Here is a 24,407-nt window from a genome sequence, read left to right as displayed (position 1 = left end):
AAATGCTTCACATACAATGAATTACTTTGAAATGTAATTACTGTTGTTGTCGGTTAACGTAGTAGCCACTCTGCACACAAGGTCCCACATACACTACGTGGACGGGAGTTAATCTGCTTTTGGTGTGCTGGTTGAGAGAAGAATGGGCATATGCTTTTCTCTGAATAGTGCAATGGGATCTTTAACATCCACTGAACTACTAGAACAGGTATAGAGGGTCCCAGTTTATTGCCTCATCTGAAAGATGGCACCTCCAACAATATATAGCACTCCCTTGGTATTGCATCTTTAAGCCTGCTTCATTTTTTTTAAAATCCCAAAATGTGTATTGGAAAGTAGCTTGAATTCTAACACCTTCCATAATTTATTCCTGTTTATCTATTATTTTCTGAACACTAACTCCTTTTCTCATGCAGAACGATGCCTCCTTTCCCCTTTTGTTACAATTATTTTGCTATTTAAAAAAAAAAAATCCCCTCCACTCATGACTGCACTGACCTGCTGGGATATGGTTGCTGAGCTGGCAGCCATTCTGTGGTATCTTGTCAAAATGACCATTTTTCATGGGCGAGTCTGTAAAGTGCAAGTTGGCAGGATATTCATCACAGCCAGGCCAATCCAGTCTTCATCAGAGTTCCACAAATGTGTACTTTCCAGCAGGAGGCACTGAGTAATAATCAGAGACAGGAACCTGTCTGCTTTTGTCCTCTGTCTAGCCACGAGTTGAACGGGAGGCTGTATGCCAATTGGAGTGCCCCAATGCAACCATGGCTGCTAATGGCCAACTCAGGACAGACCAGGGATTGAAACAGGGCAGCGCTGCTCTCCGTGGATCAGTTACATACTGGTCGGTGCACTAACTAACTGAGCCATGATGGGACTTGCAAAGTTTGCTTTATGGAATAAAGGTTATTCTATGGACAAGCTGGTGTTCAAAGCAAGGTATTTTCTTTATTAATCTATGTTAACGTTCTATTTATTATTACAAATTTTGTCAAATGATCATCACTAAAATCTTATTCAATCAATAACAAACATCCAAAAATTCAAGTTATATTTACAGACAATTATATAATGGTTTACATATTTAACTGCATAATTATCCAGTGCAACAAATAGCACCATACCTTATGCTGGGTGTGCAAATGCCAAAGTTTCCACCTTATATACAGATGAAAAACAAATTATAATTTAAATAACAATCATGGAAAAGAAGTTAGATCTGACAAACTGCTATAAAAACATCAGATAAGAGTTTCTCAAACTAATATTTGAAGCAAAAAGGAGTTTAAAACACATTCTTCAGCGTAGACCTTTTTTGCATTTGTCTCTTATTCGTATGACTAAGTTGTGTTCTGTTCTTTGCCCTTTGGTAAAAATGTTGGATTATAAGGGCGTCTCCGTCTTGGGCGCTGACAAGGTGTGCTCTCTTCTTTTATATACCCTGAGAAGTAAAAGTATACATAGTTGGCAGTTAAAGGGATTATGATTGTGAGTTTGAGACTTGATTATTTCAAATTGCCATTTCCTTAAAATACCACTAGATGGTGCAATGTTAGCTCTCTATGAAAAAGGAAAACAGCAACAGTGTTAGGTAAAAGTTAGGTTTTCAAAACAGATACATACTCATGGAAATGGAGTGGATTTCACCAAAGCTATTAAGTGCCTTGCATTGTTGGGATTGCCTGATTAACTTATTAAAAATCCTCGTTTCGATAATTTTTGGTTCAGGTAGACTCTCCTCCCCTTCCCTGCCTTTTCGCTTGCTCTTTGGCAAAAGACTGTTATTGGAGGTGGGGCTATCCCAGCATCTATAGCGCAAGCAAATGGGTTTATTAAAACTATAGGTCTGTTTATTTTTACGGAGCCCTTTCATTTGTGTTCTGGATGCTGGGACAGACCCACTTCCAAACAACATTCTTTAAGACAGGGAAAAAAGTGCCGAGTATCAGTGTTGGTTGGCAGCCAGGAGGGCTTTGGAAATAGTGAGAAAGGAGAGAAAAAAGTACATTATTGGCATTTTTATACTCCACCAGGGGATGGGAAAGGGTAAATTATATAAACAAGAAGCTGTTTTCACCATTCGCTTGCATAGGCAAAGGAGTGCTCTTCTCACACACAATCAAATTCAAATATGAAATCCTGCTTACTGCTCCCCAACTGCCAATGATTTTCAATGACTGGAAAGAGCCGATAAGGGAGCTCTTTTAATTATTAAAATGCAAATGATGGTACAGCGGACAAGATTTGTTAATAAACTTCAGTACTGGGGAAAGAGAGAACTGTTCCGTTGGGATGGACTACACCTGAACCATGCTGGGACCAGAATCCTAGCGAATCGAATAACTAGGGAGGTAGATAGGGCTTTAAACTAAATAAGGGGGGGGAGGGTTCTGGTGGAGAGAAATCTAGAATGCTAAGGAGAAAAGACAAGGAAGCAGTGCAGGAAAGTGATTGGGGTAAGGATAACCAGATTGCGTCAGGAAGGGACAGAGCATACAAACAAAAGAGTGCACTAATATTTAGGGTCCGGGTAAGAAAAAAATGGTAAGACGACAAATAGGGCCATAATACAAAAAAATGTTTAGATTTTTCTTTTTAACATTGAGACATCTTAAGGCACTGTATCTGAATGCACGAAGCATTCGTAATAAGTTAGACGAATTAACGGTGCAAATAGATGTAAACGAATATGATATAATTGCGATTACAGAGACATGGCTGCAGGGTGACCAAGGCTGGGAGCTGAATATCCAAGGGTATTCGATATTTAGGAAGGACAGGCAAAAATGAAAAGGAGGTGGGGTGGCGTTGTTAGTAAAGGATGAAATCAGAGCAATAGTGAAAAAGGATATTGGCTCAGAAAATCAAGATGTAGAATCAGTCTGGGTGGAGTTAAGAAGCACCAAGGGCCAGAAAACACTGGTGGGAGTTGTCTATAGGCCTCCAAACAGTAGTGGTAATGTAGGAGACAGCATCAAACAGGAAATTAGAGATGCATGTAACAAGGGTACTACAGTAATCATGGGTGACTTTAATCTACATATAGACTGGCCAAACCTAATTCGCAATAACACTGTGGAGGATGAATTCCTGGAGTGCATACGAGATGGTTTTTTAGACCAGTACGTTGAGGAGCCAACCAGGGAACAGGCAATCCTAGATTAGGTATTGTGCAATGAGAAGGGGTTAATTAATAATCATGTTGTGCGGGGTCCTTTAGGGAAGAGTGACCATAACATGATAGAATTCTTCATTAAGATGGAAAGTGAAGCAGTCCAATCCGAAACTAAGGTCCTAAATCTAAACAAAGGAAACCACGAAGGTATGAGGAGTGAGTTGGTTATGATAGATTGGGGAGCTTCATTAAAAGGCACAACGGTGGATAGGCAATGGCTAACATTTAAGGAACAAATGCATGAATTGCAACAATTATACATTCATTTCTGGCACAAAAACAGAAAAGGAAAAGCCCAACCATGGCTAACAAAAGATATTAAGGATAGTATTAGATCCAAAGAGGAGTCATATAAAGTTGCCAGAAAAAGTAGCAAGCCTGAGGATTGGGAACAGTTTAGAATTCAGCAAAAAAGGACCAAGAGATTGATATATAAGAGGAAAAATAGAATGAGAGTAAACTTGCAAGGAACATAAAAGCAGACTGTGAAAGCTTCTACAAGTATGTAAAAAGAAAAAGATTAGTGAAAACAAATGTAGGTCCCTTACAGTCAGAAATGGGAGAATTTAAAATGGGGAACAAGGAAATGGCAGAGCAATTAAACAAATACTTTGGTTCTGTCTTCACGGAAGAGGACACAAATAACTTCCCAGAAATGCTAGGGAACCAAGGGACTAGTGAGAAGGAGGAATTAAAGGAAATTAGTATTAGTAAAAGAATAGTGCTGGAGAAATTAATGAGACTGAAGGCAGATAAATCCCCAGGGCCTGATAATCTACATCCCAGAGTACTAAAAGAGGTAGCCATGGAAATAGTGAATGCATTGGTTGTCATCTTCCAAAATTCTATAGATTATGGAACAGTTCCTGCAGATTAGAGGGTGGCAAATGTAACCCCACTATTTAAAAAAAGGAGGGAGAGAGAAAACAGGGAACAAGGAACTAGCCTAACATCAGTAGTAGGGAAAATGCTAGAGTCTATTATAAAGGATATGATAACAGGACACTTAGAAAATATCAACGTAATTAGAAAAAGTCAACATGGATTTATGAAAGGGAAATCATGTTTGACAAACCTACTGGAGTTTTTTGAGGGTGTAACTAATAGAATAGATAAGGGAGAAACAGTGGATATGGTGTATTTGGATTTTCAGAAGGCCTTTGATAAAGTCCCACATAAGAGGTTAGTGTGCAAAATTAAAGCACATAGGATCGGGGGTAATACACTGGCATGGACTGAAAATTGGTTAACGGACAGGAAACAGAGAGTGGGAATAAATGGGTTCTTTTTCGGGGTGGCAGGCAGTGACTAGTGGGGTACCGCAGGGATCAGTGCTTGGGCCCCAGCTATTCACAATATATATCTATGATTTGGATGAGGGAACCAAATATAATATTTCCAAGTTTGCTGACGACATAAAACTAGGTGGGATTGAGTTGTGAGAAGGATACAAAGAGGCTTCAAGGCGATTTAGACAAGTTGAGTGAGTGGGCAAATACATGGCAGATGTAGTATAACATGGATAAATGTGAAGTTATCCACTTCGGAAGGAAAAACAGAAAGGCAGAGTATTATTTAAGTAGTGATAGATTGGGAAACGTTGATGTACAAAGGGACCTGGGTGTCCTTGTACACCAGTCACTGAAAGCAAATATGCAGGTGCAGCAAGCAGTTGGGAAGGCAAATGGTATGTTGGCCTTCATTGCAAGAGGATTTGAGTACAGGAGCAAGGATGTCTCACTGCAGTTATACAGGGCCTTGGTGAGACCACACCTGGAGTATTATGTGCAGTTTTGGTCTCCTTACCTAAGGATACACTTTTCATAGAGGGAATGCAGCGAAGGTTCACCAGACTGATCCCTGGGATGGCAGGACTGTCGTATGAGGAAAGACTGGGTCGACTCGGCCTGTATTCACTCGAGTTTAGAGGAATGAGAGGGGATCTCATTGAAACGTATAAAATTCTGACAGGGCTAGACAGACTGGATGCTTCCCCTGGCTGGGGGGTCTAGAACCAGGGGTCACAGTCTCAGGATTATGGCGTAGGGCATTTAGGACTGAGATGAGGAGAAATTTCTTCACTCAGAGTGGTGAACCTGTGAAATTCTCTACCACAGAAGGCTATGGAGGCCAAGTCACTGAATATATTTAAGAAGGAGATAGATAGATTTCTAGACACAAAAGGCATCAAGGGGTATGGGGAGGAGCGGGAATATGGTATTGAGATAGAGGATCAGCCGTGATCATATTGAATGGCAGAGCAGGCTCGAAGGGCCGAAAGGCCTACTCCTGCTCTTATTTTCTTACGAATCAAAATCATGCTTGGGGCTCCCCCAATGCTCAGTAAGTTTCTCCATTGAGTAGCTGAGACATACAGACGGAGAGCATCTAAAGCAAAGGACTGCGGATGTTGAAAATCTGAAATAACAACAGAAAATGTTGTAAACACTCAGCAGGCCAGGCAACATCTGTAGAAGTTTCTCCACAGATGCTGCTCGACTTGCTGAGTGTTTCTAGCAATTTTTGTTTTTATTTTAGGAGAGTATCAAGTTTGACCTCCTGAAAACATTTACCAGAGCTAGCCTGTGCTGGGTGAGCTGATCTTGGCCAGGTCAATGGTAGGGTTACTAAACTGGCCTCAGTGTACCTGGTAAGGTGCTACAAATGTCGTCAGTTCCCATGGTTTAGGAACAGAAAAATAATCCAGGATTCCTATTTCTGTTTGTTGTTCAACAATCCCTGCTGTGTATGCATGCATGTGTGCACATGTGTGGATGTGGGTCAGAACGGTTTTGGCTTTGATGCCCACCAGTCTGCTGACACATACTCTCGAGGCGCACATGAATAATGGTAACTTAGTCGAGGTATCAGAGGGCCATTAGCAGCTGCGAAGTCAAAGCTTTTAGGAAAGGAAGGGAGAAAATCAGTAAGAAACATGGAAAAAAAGTGGTCAAATTCCAGATCCAGTCATTTTGATTCAGGAAACGATAGCACAAATAGTGGTCAGTAAAACATGTTAGGATGAGGTAAATGTCCATAAGGCACTTGGGCCAGATGGGATACACTCTCAAGGAAATAAGGGAGAAAGCTGTCAAAACTCAGGTAAATATTTAAGGAACACCATAACACTGAAACTGTAAGGGATGACAGGAATGTTGGACACTTAGCCTAAGGTCTGTAGTGGAGAAAATGGTCAGAAGAATATGAGATGCTATCAGTGCTTATCTAAAGAATACGGGAGTCATGGTGAGCATGGATACAAGAGCAGAGGCCATTCATCACAAATGAACTGGGATTCTTTTCAGGTAAATAATCTAGAAGATAAGGGCAAAATTCCATATGGGTCTTTCCTTAGTCCTCTACTGTTCACATTATTTATGAAGGACTTGGAGGAAAGTACTTCTTGTAAACATAAAATCTGCTAATGATAGCAAGCCATATGGGCAGGTGACAAATAAAAAAAAATAAAATAACCAGCATTCAAAAAGATCTGCAACAAGTGGTTAGATTATGAAATGGCCACTCAGAGGGTGGCGAATCTTAGGAATTCGCTACCCCAGAGGGCTGTGGAGGCTCAGTCTTTGAGTAAATTCAAAACAGAGATTGATAGATTTCTAGATATTAAAGGCATCAAGGGATCTGGGGATAGTGCAGGAAAATGGCATTGAAGTAGAAGATCATCCATGATCTTACTGAATGGCAGAGCAGGCTCAAGGGGCCGGATGGCCTACTCCTGCTCCTATTTCTTATGTTCTTAAAATAGCAGATATATTTTAATGTAGATATGTAAAGTAATGCATATCAGAACAGGAAAAAGAAAATGTGCACATCGTGAAAGGGAAAGATAGAATGCCACTTTCCACACCAGAACTTCCGAACTGCCCTTCTGTTTCCTCAGCCGAGGATTCCCCTCCACCGTGCTAGACAGGGCCCTTGACCGTGTCCGTCCCATTTCCTGCAGTTCTGCCCTCACCCCTTCTCCTCCCTAGCAGATCCATGATGAATCATGCTCCACCACTTCTGCCACCAAACACATCTTCCCCTCTCCTTTCAGCAATCTGAGAGAACGTACTGCCTGTGACACCCTAAACTATCGGGGATACCAAACGCAGACTGGGTGATCATTTTGCTGAACATCTCTGTTCCATCTGCAAGTGCAGCCCTGAGCTTCCGGTCGCTTGCCACTTTAATTCTCTGTCCCACTTCCACTTTGACCTCTGTCCGTGGCCTCCTACACTGTTCCAATTAAGCTCAACGTAAGTTCGAGGCACAGCACCTCATGTTCCTACTAGGTACTTTACAGACTTCTGGTCTTAACATTTACTTTGACAACTTCAGACCTTAACCACAGCTCCCATTTTCTCGCAGATAGCACATGCTGGTAATGTAGGATGGTACACCAGTGCTTCAGGAATGGGGAGGTTGTGGGCTGGTGCTTGAGATGTGGACTGAATCCCTGGTGTCACATGCCTCTTTTTCCATCCTTATTCCTGGGCAACTGGAGCCATCTCCGCTTTGCCAGATTTTCCATACATCACTCCACTTCTGATATTCATTTACACATCCTCTGGGTCTTGGATACATCTTTTATTTCTCCAATTTCTCTCATTTTTGCCTCCTTTTGTTACACCATTATCGCTTCGTCATTTAATCATCTCCTGTGCTCCACCTAATCACAGACCATTCTTTTTATTCTCCCCAACCCCTTTTCCCTAGCTTTCTTCCTCAGAGGCAGTTCATCTGTAACATCTCCCGGTTCTGGTAAACGGTCATCGACCTGAAACGTTAACCTGATCTTACTCGCTCCACAGATGCTGCTCAACCTAAGTGTTTCCAGCATTTTCTATTTTTTTCAGATTTCCAACATTTGCGGTATTTTGCTTTTAGTTTTAAATCATGGAAGGGTTCTATTTTAACTAAGCAATTGAAATTGTAGAGCTAGGCAAGCTTGCTTAAATCTTGAGCGTTGCTACATTTGGAATAGTGTGTGCAATTTTGCATGTACTACCTTCAAAAGAATATTGATGCATTGGAGAGGGTCAGAAAAGAGAAAACTCAAGGATGAGGAAAGGGCTCTTTACCCCACAAACTCATGGATGATTTTGGACTTAAGTATCCAAGTTTAAAGAAGAGATTTGCGGGCCTAAATTTGTTTTCATTGAGGAAAAGTTTGAAGGAAGGCATGATGTAGGTTTAAGTGCACAAAAGCATAGTTGATGTTGATATAAGTAAGTGTTTAAACTTAAACTGAGAGAACATGAGGCTTGTTTATTTTAAACCTAAGTGAGATAATTAGGAAAGCTTTTTCACTCCCACCTAAAAAAAATGGTGGATCTGTAGAACAGACCCCCATAGCAATAGCAGTTAAGGCTGAATTGATCAACTTTGACAAAATAAATATGTTTAGGATGGGTATCGGGATAGTTATAGATTGTGATGGTCACGTACTCTAAAAGTCATCATTCCAAACTAAGGGTGTAGAGAGAGGTTGGAATAAATCTCTATGCAGAGTTGGAGCAGGGAATGCTTTGCCACAAGGAGCAATGGCCAGACATCACTGCATCTTTTAAGGGAAGAGTAGATGAACATTTGAAGCAGAAGATTCAGAGCTAGGAGGAGAGAGTAGGGCAGTGAGATGTTTTGGATTGTTCTAGCAAGGAGCTGGCAGGCACAATGGGTTGAATGGCTCTTGTACAGTGAACTTCTATGGTTTTATATCTGAATGGTATTCTACTGGATTTAAGGGAGAGGGGAACAGAAGTAAAAATGTTCCACACTTTACCAGATAACACTCAATATGAACATTCTACAAATTCAGGTCTGCTGTAGATACCTTTTTTTTGTTTCAGTGATGTTGGTTGCTCCCTTAAGCAGTCTGAGAGTCTTACTTTTATGGGAGTTGACACACACTGGCCTGTTTATGTGTACAATAGCATAACCCGGGGTTTTAACAATCTTCCTGCAAACTGGATCAAATACTCATGTCTTTTGCACGTGTATTTCTTCGCTCTCTCCAACAGTTTTATTTCACAGTAAGGTGAAGGTACAGAACAACAGTTACTATCAGTTTTGATGATTTCCATCAATACAACTTGTCTTGCTTGACTTAACATTAATTTCCTCAGTCCTCTCCCCCATGTGCTATCTTCCTCACAGCACTTTTCTACCAAACTGCCCCTCTACTGCATAGCACTCTCTTTTTAAAAGCCCGATTCCAGTGCATAACTGACTACTGCCCCTTCTAGAATGGAATCCAACAGCTTAACTTTGCAATGATCCCTAGTGAGTTCAAATGAAGAGAGTTCGAGCAATAAGAGTGATCGACCACTGAAATATCAAACTATCTTTCATTGTGTCCAAGACGCAGGTCGAGATGCTCGTAACCGAATTTATACCCGACAGCCTCCCTATGCTGTGAACTTAACCCCTTGAGAACTAAGCTTAGCTCAATTGCAGCATTTTCAACATACATCACGTGGCAGCATGGTCTGAAGGACCCAAAACGTGACAGAGCACAAAATTTAAAAAACTCTCCCAAAATTAACTAACTTGTTGACTTAAAAAGATGCATTCAACACTGCTGAAAGCAAACAGGGGTATACATATAGTATAATCTATCACTAAAGAAAGAAAAATAAACTTGACCCACCAAGTGAGTCTATACTTTCTCACCTCGATCAACACAGGTTTGTGTGGAGGGGAACCCCACCTCCCAGAAGTTCTCGGGTGTGTTTGGGGGAATGTACCGGAATCTATGCCTGGAGCAATTTGCCAGCTTCTTCAGTCTTTCTTCCTCTGGAAGATCTGCATAATACTTAAATAAAAGTAAATGAATTAGAATCTGTATTAGTCTGCAATGTTGCACTTAGAACTGCAAATTAATTCTACAACACTTTTCCATGAAAAGCAGGGCAATATTCTGCACTAACATCTCAGACCTCCCTACTTCCAGTCACTATAATTTTAACCTGATTTTAAACAGTTCTTAGTATTAAAATTTCATTCAGACCATAACAACAAGCAAAAACAATAGATGGATGGATAAAAGGAAAAAAATCTTTTAATCTTGTCCGCAAACCACTTACGTTTTGTCCTTGCAGTTAATAATATCTTTGCTATAGTGATGGACTTGGTGGCCATTTCCCAGGCTTTGCTGCTAAGTGTTATGACTGTACTGTTAAGAAAACAAGCTGAATGGCCAAGCTTCAAACTACAGACTACTACCAAGGTTCGAACATGTACGAGAGACAACAAGGTAAATCGAGCAAAGATTAGATGACACCAAGCTTGGATTTTTAAAAGCCTATAGAACGTAGGGGCAAGTTACCAAATGCCACAATTTCCCATTCTGGGAGGCAGGGGAAGACGAGAAGGAGAGAGATTATGGTTGCCACTGTCCTGTTATTTATTAGAACATTTTCTTCTTTTGAGGAAAGGTGTTTATCTAACTTTATACATGTCATTTTCTCTCCTTACAGTGATAACATTGATTAGCAAACCTCGGGAAAGGGGCACCAAGTCCATCCTGAAAGCACGGAGATAGATGTACTCCTAGGCCAATTCTATTCTAAACAAACCAGGAGGAGTGACAGCAGCCTAGAAACATGGCTCCTCCCTCTCTGCACAGCACTCTCCTCAGTTCAGGAACTTGGCATTGTGATATATCAAACCAGCTTCTTACCATTCCACAGAAAAAGTGTCTTGGCATCTTACAAACTCCGCCATCATGTCAGAAAAAAATCTTGTTTAAAAGCCAATCACAATTTTCTTTGAATATTTGTGTACATTTAAAAAAAATAGTATTCTGCCTCCTGAACCACTCAGTGTCAGGTACAGTTAAGGACATGATAACAATCCTATGAAAATTAGATCAGCCTGCAGGCAGAGGATGAGAGCGTGATGTGTAGTTCCTAGACTAATGAGGGTTAAAACCAGTACTCCTGGAAGATAAGCAGGTTTGTCACCATCACTTTAACATTTTAAAAAATAAGTATGTTAATGCTATTAGCCCCAATTTCCTCAGGGCCATCATATCCATGGTGAGAAGAGACTTTCTCCTGCTGGCCGCAGGCGCCCCTGACCCAATTGGAATTCCCGGGGCCAGGGCATTTACATAAGGTGGGTGGGTGCCTATGCCAGTACCAGTGCAACTGGGTCACCCACCTCAGAAATTTGAGCAGGAGCCAGTCACAGCATTAGTGAATCACCCCAAAAAAAAATCTTCAAAAAATTCACTGAATTATTTGTCATAGGCCAGCTTCCGAGAGCTATTTGCTGTAGTGGGGAAACACTGGTCTTCAATAAAGTTAGCAACCTCTGATGTTCTTAGCAATGTTGACTGCCTGGGATCCCTTGCACCTAGTGTTGCTAAAGATATAAATGTGGGAATTACATGATATCACATCATCCCACATTTGCATGCGTCCACCCACAAATTTGGACAGGTGGTACAAAAAAAAGGCAGGGAACTGACATAATCAGGCTCCAATTTTCAACCTTGCCTGCCCTCAGCACAGCAGTCCAACGCTAACAGGCTAAGGAAATTTGGCTCCATTTAAATTTAAGACTTAAGCTAACATTTTAGAAGCACTGTTATCACAATACTAATCCTACTATTAAACAACACAATACAGTCAAGCTGGTTCCAACATAAATTATCTTGGAAATACACAACACGTCAGATGACATCTATAAGGAGAAAAGACAGGTTAATGTTTGAGATGTGTAGCGTTCATCAGAACTCAAGTGCTGATGAACCTGCTGCATACTTCCAGCATTTTCCATTTTTTATTTCAGATTTCCTGCATTTGCTGTTTTTTCTTTTTTATCGAAGAGTATATTTACTGATTATTCGGTCCATTCTGCCTATTTTTGGTTTGAAATATAATTCTATCCGGTGTCAGAATTTTCAGATTTTTTTTAAAAAAACCTTCCGATTGAAAATGAAATCTGAAAATTCTTATTCTTGGTAGCTATTATTTCAAACCAATAAAAAAAAAGGCAAAGTGAACTCAAACAATGAATTTTAAGAATGCCTGCCTTTGTTTACAGGGGGACAATTTCTTTGCAGAAAGCCAAAAGGGTAAAAGTGATGAAAGTAAAGAAAACAGGTAACACTAGAGCGGTTCTGACGACACACTTAGCCAGTACTTACCACTTCACATTCCTTGCATGTATGCCCATGCATTTTTCTTCTCTCTTCCTTGTTACGGACCACCTCAACATGAGGGAAGTTTAAGACAGTATTTTTCCTACACAACAAATAATACATTTGCAAAGTTACATAATTTATTAAATATAGTTGTGTTCTAGCAAAAAATGTTGGCATGTAATGTGACGCTGAGTATTAATGCACAGGTTAAAGATAATCACACCTATTTAAAAACCTCAGAAATGATAGATGGTGGTTTCATAAACTGAAGTCACAGAAATATGAGTAGCGCTTGAAGCACAACAAATTCCAAGACATACACTTGGTTGGGATGAAGAAAATATACAGCGCTGTTCCCTTTTCACAACTTTTACACAATTCTGGAAGCATATTCATAACCTTTTGAGGACTCCAGAAAGTTAAAAAAAATTAATGATTTTTTAAAAAACAAAGAATGCTATGAATTCAGAAAAGTCTTATGCTGCTGTATATTTCAATAATATGTTAACTTACAATACTGGATGTTAGAACTCTACAGAATTACTTTTGTAGATATTAAATGAAAGAAACTGAATGGCAGCTGAACAGGTTATACAAAAGACTGCACGATATGAAAAATGATTTGGTTAAATATTGTGTTACTTGTCTAATGGTATAGTTAACGATTACTTAAAGGCATTTTTATTTTGTATATTTGAGCACCAGAACAGCAGCATTCAGAGACCAATGGCGAAGGCAGCCACTCCCCTAGTTTATCTTCTGGCAGTGGGTCCTTGTTTGGGCCTGGTAGAGGGCCAGTAGGATGGAGACTTGTGTTTTGCACTGCCTCCAACAGCAGCTTTCAGTGTTGCTGAAAATCTGGGTTGTAGATGCTGTTGGAGGTGTGTAATTTGCATTCTTTAAACTGCCAAGTGCCACTGACTGTGACAGTACCATGCTGGTGGTGACGAGAGCGAGTATCAATGTAAAATTGCCCGAAGAGCTGACTGTGACCAGCCAGATGGCAGTTACATTGTCTCTTCCTCCAACTCCATAAAGAACAACAGTGCATTTTGCTGACTGTAAATATATAGATTACATATTCAAAAGTGAAAATTAGGTCATTAATTACAAAGTGTATTATGTGTGTAGACTACAATACTAAATTAATCTTTTAAATTATTTGTTACCTTTGCCCAGAGTTTAAATAAGGCTGCACAAAAGATTCATTTTTTATTTTCTCTGGCTCGTCTTCAAACACTAAAAAACATAAACAGTCAAGTTCTTAAAGAAAATACCAACATCAATGATGCCATCAAACATTTACATAAATCATTGTGGTGAAATGATCAAAAAGGTTTGGCTACATCAGTATTGGAAAAACATAGAATCAAAGAACTTTACAGAACAGGAGGAGGCCACCCGGAACATCACGACTTTCTTAATCCCATTCTCCTGCCCTTTCCCTATTCATTTTTAAAATTTCTGTCCTCCATTTATCTTTTAAACCCATTATGGATTCTGCTATCAATACTGTTTCTGGTAAGACATTTCATGTCCTCCCAACCCTCTGCTAACCACTTACATTGTCCTCTTGGTGATGATGTTAAAGTTAGACCCTCTAGTTATTAACCATAACAAAATCTTTTGAATATCTTTACCAGATCTTCTCTTAATTTTTTCTGTTCCAGTGAAACCAGCCTCTGTTTCTCTAGTCTCTCTTCATAACTAAAGCCTCATCCCTAAAACTCTTTTCTATCCTCTCCATGACTTTGTCATCCTTCTTAAAGTACGATGCCCAAAACATTATGCAATAGGGTTGATAATCCTCTCCCGGGGCTGCATGGGCCCATGATCTCAGCACTTGATCTTCCTATCAGGCCTGATTTAAATATCACTGGTGTGCATTAGGTACGAGTGTGCCTTTTTAAAATGTACTAGTTTTTAAACATACAGTTTAATCAATCTGTCCTCCCACAAAGTTTCATCTATCTGAACTCCTTAAGTTTCTCTACCATTTTATTCCTTTTACGATTATTCAAAATGAATAATCACATATTTCTTTGGATTAAATTTGATCTGACAACTGTCTGCCTATGTCCTCCCTAAGTCACAACATTCTTGTCACAACTAACCATGGCCCCTACTTTTGAGTCATCGGCAAATTTTGATATTGTGCCCCCTTTACCAGAGTCCAGGTCATTAATATTTATTGGGAATGAAAATGCACAGGAGCTCTGCCAGCCTCTCACCATAACTCTGTTAGAAACCCCTGGAAAACAGCAGAGATCTGGTCTCCACCATTTCCAGGAGTTTGCGTCATGTCCTCCCACTTTTCAAGATTCGTGCATCTGCAAGGTCAGAACAAGGCAAATGTTGTCAACAGGGCAACGTAAGGGTGGAGACTGTCTATGCTGGGAATTCCTGCTAGATTAACTCAGTAGGTACACCAAAGGGGCAGTTTTAAAAAAAAAAGATTATCTCCCTTTCAAAGGAGGCCAAGGGTCACATGGCTGGGGTTGGGGGTGACCTGGGAAATCTGCCTCCATGGAGGACGGTGCCAGATTTCCCAGTCGCATGGGGCAGGTGAGCACCAGTAGTGGTGCTTGCACTCACCTGCAAATCAGATACTCTCCCAATGACCTTGCAAACTCCAGTGAGGATAGCACTGATGTGCATGATCCTGATGTAACTCCTGGTATTGCGTCAAGAGGAATTTCAAGGGTCATTGAGAACAGCAATGACCCCAACACTGATCCCTGGAGGACATTTGTTGTTTGCATCCTTTTGGTTTGAAAAACATTAATTAATCTCCATTTTCTCTCTTTAGCCAACTTTTTAATCCATGCTTCCAGGCAAAGAACTCAAGGCACATTCCAGAAAAGGGACGGCGCACTTCAGAGTGGGGGATGATCACTGGTCACTCAGGCCATATGTTTCTCAAAAGGGTAGGTTTTCAATAATTAGGAATCTAAATCAAATTGAAGCCAAGATGTAGAATAGAATCTAGATCTGAGACGGTGAGATTACTACTTTTAAAATTTTTCCTTCTTCTCTCTCTCTCGGGGACACTCGTCAGGCTAATGTTCCATAGGCGCTGGCAGTCCTACTTCGTCCACGTAGTCATTCTTCATTTGTGAGCTGAGTCAAAGAGTACTGGCGGGCTATTTAACCAGAGACTGCACCTGTTTTTATCCAAAGCCCACTCACATTTTCCAGCTGGTGTCACTGGATAGCAATCAGGTGCAGGAATTCTGGCTAATTTTACTTCTCTCTAGCCCAGGAACACAGAAGGCAATTCTAGCATTGCTGCTGCTGCCCCAGCTGAGGAATTAACTTAAGCAAAGACTTGTAATAAAAGTTGGGACTTTCTGGTCAGGATGGCTTAGTGCTGCATTGCACTTTTATCTACTATGTCGTCAGGGCAGAAGCAAAGATTTAACCCCCAAAATTAGGATTACCATTGTCATATACTTTATGGGGACTCCTTTCTTGGGGAAACGATTCATATTCACCATACGCAGTACGATCAAACACCTCAGCAAGGCTGTCATCCATGGTATGTCTGCTTCCTGTAGCAAGAAAACCAAATAGGTAGCTAAAACTATCAATCAATCACAAACCAAGGGAATTTGTCAAAACCCGTTAAACTGACCAAAAGAGGAGAATAGTTCCTGCAATGTTACCCTTTCCAGAAAGTGTTATGTTGAGGTAGCATAGCGACACTGTGGTGAAAATTTTCACATTTTCTCCACCTCCCCCATGCAGTCAGCAGGGGGCCCACACCAATCAAATAATCCATGAGTAGCCATAACGCATTTAACTAACTCCTGGGCCAATATGTCCCAATGTCCTTAGAAACACACGATTGTACAGGACCAGAAACGACCACTTCCATCCATCAAGACAGTCCATAGGTCATGGACTTCCTCCCCACTTTATCTCTTACCCTTCAATGTCCTTGCCTGCCATAAATGTATTCATCATCCTCCTGAAATTCATAACATCTTGTGCTTGCACTGCCTTCCTCAGTAGATTGTTCCACATTTTCACCACCCTTTGTATGAGGAAATTACGGGGGTAAAATTGGGTAACCCCAAAAATCAGGTGCAGGTAGCACGATCCGCTATTAACCCGCGCCCGGTGCTTCATGTGCAGGCAGGACGAGACTTTTGTCCGGCCTGTGGACTTACCTTCAAGCAGTGTTGGAAACCAGCGTTGACACGAGGATTCAATGCAATTTGCACTTTCTGCCAGCAGAGGGAGCCCCAGTCTCTTAAAGGTAGCTGGTACCTTGTTATTTTCAGCAAATAACAGTCTGCTGTATGCATGGAGTCTGAACGGAGATCAGGCATCGCACATGCAAAACACAGATGCAACTCTCGTCCCTATGTTTACAAACTGATGAGTTATGTTAAAACAAAGGTTGCACACTACCAAATCCCACATCCTCCAATCTGCATGCCAGACCTCACCAATCTGCTGATCTGAGTTTGTACCAGGTCTGAGAGAGTGTGTGCACCAAGGTTCTCTGCTGATGCACTAGAGGCCTTCGTGTAAGAGGTGAACTGAAGGAGGGACATCCTATATCTGCAGGGGGTGGGGTGGCAAGAGGTCCTCCAGACATATGCCCAGGCGACAGGGGACGAAGTCAATGCCAGGCGCACAGCATCATGAACATGGATGCAGTATAGGAAGAAGTTCAATGCTTTGACACAAATGGTCAAGGTGAGTGAGGTCAACTGTCAAGTGGCGTCTCCTACCAAGTGCACCACCAGCCGCATCCACTGCTCCTCGCACTACACCCCCCATCACCCACATACCAAGAAACTCTTTCCATTAGTACTCAACTCTTCCAACCAGATGCTTCCTCTCACCCTTACACATTACCACTGTTGCAAGCTGCCCACCAACTCACAGGCCACATGCGTTGGTAGCGATTCAACCACGACAGGCACATCACCAAGACACACGTCCCGCTTGCTTGCAGAAGGTGGCGCATAACAGGAGGCAGCAAGCGGCAGTGGCATTTAGCCCCTCAAACCTATTCCGCCATTCAATGAGATTATGGTGGACCTGTGATCTAACTCCATATACTCGCCTTAGCCTTGTATCCCTTGATTCACAGAAATCTATCAATCTCAGATTTAACATTCACAATTGAGCTAGCATCAGCTGCCGTTTGCAGAAGAGCGTTCCAAACCTCTACCACCCTTTGCGTGTAGCAGAGTTTCCTAACTTCACTCCTGCCCGTCCTGGTTCTAAATGTTAGGCTACATCTCTGTGTCCTAGTATTCAAGTTTAGGAGACCTCCTAAAACAGTTACAAATGTCTCGGCAGCCAGAAGCAATAACCTAGCAACTAATCTGTAAATCCTGCATGGTCCCTTTAAATAGCACAGGTAGGGGTCCTCCAGACACTCTAAGACATGTTCAGATGGTTGCGTTAAGACTGTGCATTGAGTTGAGCATTAGACACCATTTTGGAACTCATCACTTTAAATTAGTGTTGCACACTGATTGTATCCATTTTCTCCTTACTTTACACGCTTCCGGTGTTCGGTATTTGTGCACAAGTTAACTCCTATACCAAGAAGGTGTCCAATGCACGTTAACGTGCTGGAAATGTGTGTGCGCAGCCAAGATGCCACCATGGCACTTCGGGAGGCCACATGGTACCAAAACAACGGGCGCTAGATGAACGAATTTCTAGTCCTAAATCTTAACTATGCATTCACCTTTTCCTCATCGAAACCATGAATCTATTTCAGCTTCTATTAATATTGATCAGTCTGGGATCCACTTTATTTACCCCTTTCAGGATCTTAACTACCCCAATAAGGTCATCTCTAAGCTGCCTTTTTTCCAACTCTTTGTATCTGCAGGTTTTTTTCATAGATTATTCGGCCAAAACCGATAATAAACTTAGTTGCCCTTCTCTATACCCACTCCGAGTCCATGATGTGGTATAATGCCCAGAACTGGACATAATACTCAAGATGGGGGAAAATCAGTGTTTCATACAAAATAATTGTCACTTCCTGCGATTTGAGCTCCATCTCTGGATCCGAAGATCCTGTTTGCCCTTTTCATCACTACTGAACATTGTGCTGACAGTTTGAGTATTTTTCTCCTCTGTCATTGCCTGAAGAGTGTTCCCATTTACTTTGTACTCCTTTGTTTGCCTTCTCCACTTCATGACTTCGAGTTTCTCTACATTAAACATCCCTCACATTTTGGTCCAATTTTCCAACTTGCACGGATCCCTCTGCAACTTGTCCGCTGGTTTCCTATGATGTACAATTCCTCTCTATATTTGGTATAATTTCTAAACTTGGAAAGCTTTGTTGCTGTCCCATCCTGCAAATAATGAATACTTGTGGAAACAGTGGCCAAGAATCAATCCTTGGTGTGCCCAGTTAGTAACCTCTTTCCACGTTTATGCTGCTCCCTTAACAATTATTCTTTGCATTCTCTGATTCGACCAGCTAGTTATAAAATGGGGCTTTGCCGTGGCTTAGTTATACTGCAACTTGAAGCAGTGCAAGAGGTCTACTTGAGGCGGTCACACACCCCACTTCAGTGCACTTGGGAGCCAAATGGTTGATCTAAGTCCTGAGTTATATGGTCACTTTTGCGTTGACGCACACACAAAACACTCTGCATCAGTGCAAAAGTGGCCATATAACCATACTAAAATGCCAAGTTCATCACTGTTTGTTAGGTTTGCTGCAGTATGTACTAGTTGATGAGAAATATTACCTATTACCACAGTCCAATTGCTCTAATCTTTATGGCGCACCCAACAATTATCTGACAGTTTTATGATACATTTATCCTTGTTACAGTTGTTTTCACCTGCATCCTGTTGCCAACTCAAAAGACTAGAACTGAAAAATATTCACTCAAATCAAAAGCAAAATACTGTGGATGCTGGAAATCAGAAATAAAAACAGAAAATGCTGGAAATACTCAGCAAGTCAGGCAGCATCTGTACACAAAGAAACAGAGTCAACGTTAGGTCGGTGACCCTTCGTCAGAAGTTATCGACCTGAAACGTTAACTCTGTTTCTTTCTCTACAGATTCTGCCTGACTTGCTGAGTATTTCCAGCATTTTCAATATTCACTCAAATTGTACATTTGTATGAAGCTAGTTTGAAGACACAATTAGATTTTAGAGATTTGGAAGTGAAATATTAATATATTTCAACATTTATATTAGTCAGTGTACAGTACATATTTTGTAGCATTAATTGTGTTGTGTTAAAGTTAGCAGAGAATGGGTCATGAGTTAACAGAATAATTAATTACCATTCCTAATTACTTACCAAGGATAGACTGGTCTACTCTTGATTTTTTTGGTTTCAGCAATATACTTTCACTCACATAAGTGCAATCCATGTCTGGAGTATTGGTCCCTATTTGCCCGATGGACTGTTAGAAAAAAAAATGGAAGAATTCAAATTTTCTTTTACCAATCCCTCCACTATGTCTTCAATTGATTAAAGAAATTACAAGTAAATAATACATTCTGATTATGAGATTATTTGTTACACTCCAAATACATATCTCACTAAATGACATGGTTTAGAGCCCTTAGATGGGATGCTAATTTATGTCTGCACAGCAGAATGAGTTGAGTTGGATTGCTATAGCTTTCAGAACATCATTTACACTACAGGTTAACTTAAAGTGAGTTAATTGGGGATTTAATTAGAAACTTAGTGGGAGGAAAGTCTAGTGAGAATATTTTCTCTTCAGAGCAATGTCTGTGAAAAAATTGAGAGAAAATATTTTGACTACATTTAAATAGAAAACACCAATTTTTAGCCTCAACACAGACCTGCTTTTTCAGGTCTTATCCACTCCAGAGCTGCATCAGAGACACAATTGGCAGGGAGGATTTGCAGACAATGGAATCATTCATTTAAATGAGAGTCCCAACCTTGGAAGCCATCTAACTCCCAGAATATTGCCTTCTGGTTTGGTCCCGGGTCTGTGCAGTTAGCAGACATCAGATGGTTAGTGGAGGGGATGTGACAACTGGCCTCAGCGTTCTTTGGGTAGGAGAAAAAAAATTGTCCAGATTGCCATTCCTGATCACTATCCAGAGATCCCTACTGGAGGCATGTATGTGTGGACCTTGGATGAGAGAAGACAAACTAATTACAAGAACAGTTCATTCTTAGTCCCCCTTATAGGACCATAAGAGATAGGAGCAGGAGAAGGCCATTTGGCCCCTTGAGCCTGCTCCGCCATTCAATGAGATCATGGCTGATATGATTTTTACCTCAACTCCACTTTCCTGCCTTTTCCCCATACCCTTTGACTCCCTTGCTGATCAAAAATTTGTCGAACTCAGCCTTGAATGTATTCAAAGACTCAGCCTCCACTGCTTTTTGGGGTAAAGAATTCCAAAGATTCACGACCCTCGGAGAAGAAATTCCTCCTCAATTCCATCTTAAACGGGCGACCCCTTATTCTGAGACTATGCCCCCGAGTTTTAGATTCCCCTATGAGGGGTAACATCCTCTCAGCATCTACCCTATCGAGTCCCCTCAGAATCTTGTATGTTTCAATAAGATCTCCTCTCATTCTTCTAAACTCCAATGAGTATAGGCCCAACCTGTTCAATCTTTCCTCATAAGACAACCCGTCCATACCCGGAATCAACCTAGTGAACCTTCTCTGAACTGCCTCCAATGCAAGTATATCCTTTCTTAAATAGGGGCACCAGAACTGTACGCAGTACTCCAGGTGTGGTCTCACCAGCACCCTGTACAGTTGTAGCATGACTTCCCTGCTTTTATACTCCATCCCCCTAGAAATAAAGGCCAATATTCCATTTGCCTTCTGGATTACCTGCTGCACCTGCATGTTGACTTTTTGTGTTTCATGTACGAGGACACCCAGATCCCTCTGTACCGCAGCATCTTGTAGTATTTCTCCATTCAAATAATATGTTTCTTTTTTCTTTTTCCTCCCAAAGTGGATGACTTCACATTTTCCCACATTATATTCCATCTGCCAAATTTTTGCCCTTTCGCTTAACCTGTCAATACCCCTTTGCAGACACCTTGTGTCCTCATCACAACTTGCTTTTCCACATATCTTTGGATCAGCAAATTTGGCCACAAGACACTCATCCAAGTCATTGATATATATTGTAAATAGTTGAGGACCCAGCACTGAGCCCTGCGGCACCCCACTAGTTACAGATTGCCATTTTGAAAATGACCCTTTTATCCCAACTCTTTGTTTTCTATTAGGTAGCCAATTCTCTATCCATGCCAGTATCTTACCCCCAACACCATGAGCTCTTATCTTGTGCAGTACTCTTATGTGGCACCTTATCGAATGCCTTTTGGAAATCCAAATATACTGCATCCATTGTTTCCCCTTTATCCACCCTGCCCGTTACTTCCTCAAAGAACTCTAATAAATTTGTCAGACACGATTTCCCCTTCATAAAACCATGTTGACTCTCCTTCATTGTATTGAGTCTCCAAATGTCCTGCTACTACTTCCTTAATAACGGATTCTAGCATTTTCCCAATGACAGATGTTAGGCTAACTGGTCTATAGTTACCTGCTTTCTGTCTCACCCCTTCTTGAATAGGGATGTTACGTTTGCGGTTTTCCAATCCGCTGGGACCTTTCCAGAATCTAGTGAATTCTGGAAGATTACAACCAATGCATCCACTATCTCTGTAGCCACTTCCTTTAAGACCCTCGGATGCAAGCCATCAGGTCCAGGAGACTTGTCAGCCTTTAGACCCATTAGTTTACCTAGTAGTTTTTCTCTAGTGATAGTGATTGTTTTTAGTTCCTCCCTCCCCTTTGCCCCTTGATTTTCTACTATTATTGGTATATTATTAGTGTCTTCTACTGTGAAGACAGATACAAAATATCTGTTCAATTCTTCTGCCATTTCCTTGTTTTCCATTATTATTTCCCCAGTCTCATCCTCTAAGGGACCAATGTTTACTTTAGCTACCCTCTTCCTTTTTATATACTTGTAGAAGCTTTTACTGTCAGTTTTTAAATTTCTTGCTAGTTTACTCTCAATTTATTTTCTCCCTCTTTATTATTCTTTTAGTCATTCTTTGCTGGTTTTTAAAGTTTTCCCAATCTTTGGGCGTATCAGTAATCTTTGCTATGTTGTATGTTTTTTCTTTTAACCTGATACCATCCTTTACTTCCTTAGTTAGCCATGGTTGGTTCACTCTTTTTGTGGAGTCTTTCCTCCTCACAGGGATATATTTTTGTTGCGAGTCATAAAATATCTTTTTAAATGTTTGCCACTGCTTATCCACCATCATACCATCTAATCTGTTTACCCAGTCCACTTTAGCCAATTCCACCCTCATTCCTTTATAATTGCCCTTATTTAAGTTTAATACAGTAGCTTCAGACCCAAGATCCTCACTCTCAAACTGGAGGTGAAATTCTATCATGTTATGATCACTGCTTCCCAAGGGATCCTTTACTTTGAGATCATTATTAATCCTGTTTCATTACCCATTACCAGATCCAAAATGGCCTGTTCCCTGGTAGTGGTCTGGAAATAGATTACCCAGCAGCTCTCATGGATGATGAGAGATTCAGAAGACCAAGTAGTAGTGAGAAGAGCTACCCAAAAAAATGGCTCATCCTAACAGACAAAATACAAACACAAAAATATTTGAAGCAGAGGATGATGTAAACTTCCATGGTTCTAAATAAGAGTGAACATGTGACCCTGAAATAATATAAATAGTTCAACATTTATATGACAAGTTACCTTTGAGTCCACTTCTGAAGTGTCCATCTTACAATCAGAGAGGTCTACTTCTGGATCTATGCTCCACTGAATATTTTCTGATTTTCTCCCTGAAATTATCAATAATTTAAAATCAACTGTACAGACTAGACATTTCCACGAGGGGGAAAGGAAGGGCACCCAAAGCAAGAGCTCCCTGGATGACTAAAGATATAGAGATTAAAATGTACCAGAGAAAGGTGGCTTATGATAAATGTCAGGTTCATAATACAGTACAGAACCAAGCTGATTTCAAAAAGTACAGGGGAGAACTGAAAAGGGAAATAAGAGGGGCAGAGAGAGTACATGAGAATAGATTAGTGGGTAACATAAAAGGGAATCCAAAAGTCATTTATAAACACAAATAGTAAAAGGGTTGTCAAAGGAAGTGTGAGGCGGATTAAGGACCAAACAGGTGACCTTCTCGAGCAGGCAGAGGTTATGGCTGAGGTACTAAATGAATACTTTGCATCTGTCTTCACTAAAGAAGAGGATGCTGCCAAAGTCACAGTAAAGGAGGAGGTAGTAGAGAAATTGGATAGGATAAAAATAGATAAAGAGGAGGCACCTAAAAGGATGGGAGCACTCAAAGTAGAAAATTCACCAGATCTGGACGGGTGCATCCCAGGATGCTGAGGGAACTAAGGGTGGAGATGGGTAAGGGTGTAAGGATGGCTTGGCCAGAATCTTTTAATCCTCCTTAGATATGGGGGTGGTGCCAGAGACTGGAGGATTGCAAATGTTGCACCCCTGTTCAAAAGAAAGGGGAGAGCGATAAACCCGGCAAGTACAGGCCAGTCAGCCTAATGTCGGTGGTGGGGAAACTTTGAGACAATAATCTGGGACAAAATTAATTGTCGCTTGGAAAAATATGGATTAATAAATGACAGCCAGCATGGATTTGTTAAAGGCAAATCATGTTTAACTGACTTGATTGAGTTCTTTGATAAAGTAACGGAGAGGGTTGATGAGGGTAGTGTGGTTTATGCTGTGTATATGGACTTTCAAGAGGCATTTGTAAAGTACTACATAATAGACATGTTAGCAAAATTGAAGCGCATAGGATTAGAGACAGCTGTAGCATGGTTACGAAATTGGCTAAGAGACAGAGGGGAAAAAATTGGATAGTGGTCGTTTTCAGGCGGGGGTAGCGCGATGTGCTATTACCCCGCGCCCGATGGAACCTACGCAGGCAGCACGTGAACTTCGTGCTGCCTGCTAATTATCATGATATCTCCGTGCAACCAGCGCAACCCGCGCTGCTGAGAGGCTGCACGGAGAATGAGGAAGTTGGAAAT

At 41.0% G+C, this 24,407-nt stretch overlaps 1 protein-coding gene and 1 long non-coding RNA gene across 6 annotated transcripts in view; one reads left to right on the top strand and one right to left on the bottom strand.

Moving 5' to 3' along the window:
- Positions 1–931: 931 nt before the first annotated feature.
- rbbp8 (retinoblastoma binding protein 8) overlaps positions 932–24,407 on the bottom strand; it is a 148,063-nt gene continuing 124,587 nt past the window's right edge. For 3 of the 4 annotated variants that reach the window (XM_067980737.1, XM_067980739.1, XM_067980738.1), the window contains 7 exons: positions 23,092–23,180; positions 19,637–19,742; positions 15,770–15,880; positions 13,499–13,568; positions 12,333–12,429; positions 9,851–9,992; positions 932–1,444 (listed from right to left, as the gene is read on the bottom strand). In XM_067980737.1, the coding sequence (XP_067836838.1) occupies positions 1,344–1,444; positions 9,851–9,992; positions 12,333–12,429; positions 13,499–13,568; positions 15,770–15,880; positions 19,637–19,742; positions 23,092–23,180 (716 nt within the window). In that variant the 3' untranslated portion in view covers positions 932–1,343. The remainder of the gene's footprint in view (positions 1,445–9,850; positions 9,993–12,332; positions 12,430–13,498; positions 13,569–15,769; positions 15,881–19,636; positions 19,743–23,091; positions 23,181–24,407) is intronic. The other variant, XM_067980740.1, reaches the window with a different exon arrangement.
- The window catches only part of LOC137317305 (uncharacterized), a 35,270-nt gene continuing 21,219 nt past the window's right edge, over positions 10,357–24,407 (top strand). The window contains exons 1-2 of one of the 2 annotated variants that reach the window (XR_010961694.1): positions 10,357–10,433; positions 15,139–15,256. This is a non-coding gene — a long non-coding RNA (uncharacterized lncRNA). Of the gene's footprint in view, positions 10,434–12,229; positions 12,289–15,138; positions 15,257–24,407 lie in introns of those variants that run through there. The other variant, XR_010961696.1, reaches the window with a different exon arrangement.

The sequence above is a fragment of the Heptranchias perlo genome, chromosome 3 (genome assembly GCF_035084215.1).
Source record: "Heptranchias perlo isolate sHepPer1 chromosome 3, sHepPer1.hap1, whole genome shotgun sequence".
NCBI classification, from domain to species: Eukaryota; Metazoa; Chordata; class Chondrichthyes; order Hexanchiformes; family Hexanchidae; genus Heptranchias; species Heptranchias perlo.
Note: the sequence above shows the minus strand (reverse complement) of the source record. Positions and strands in the feature narration are given on the sequence as shown.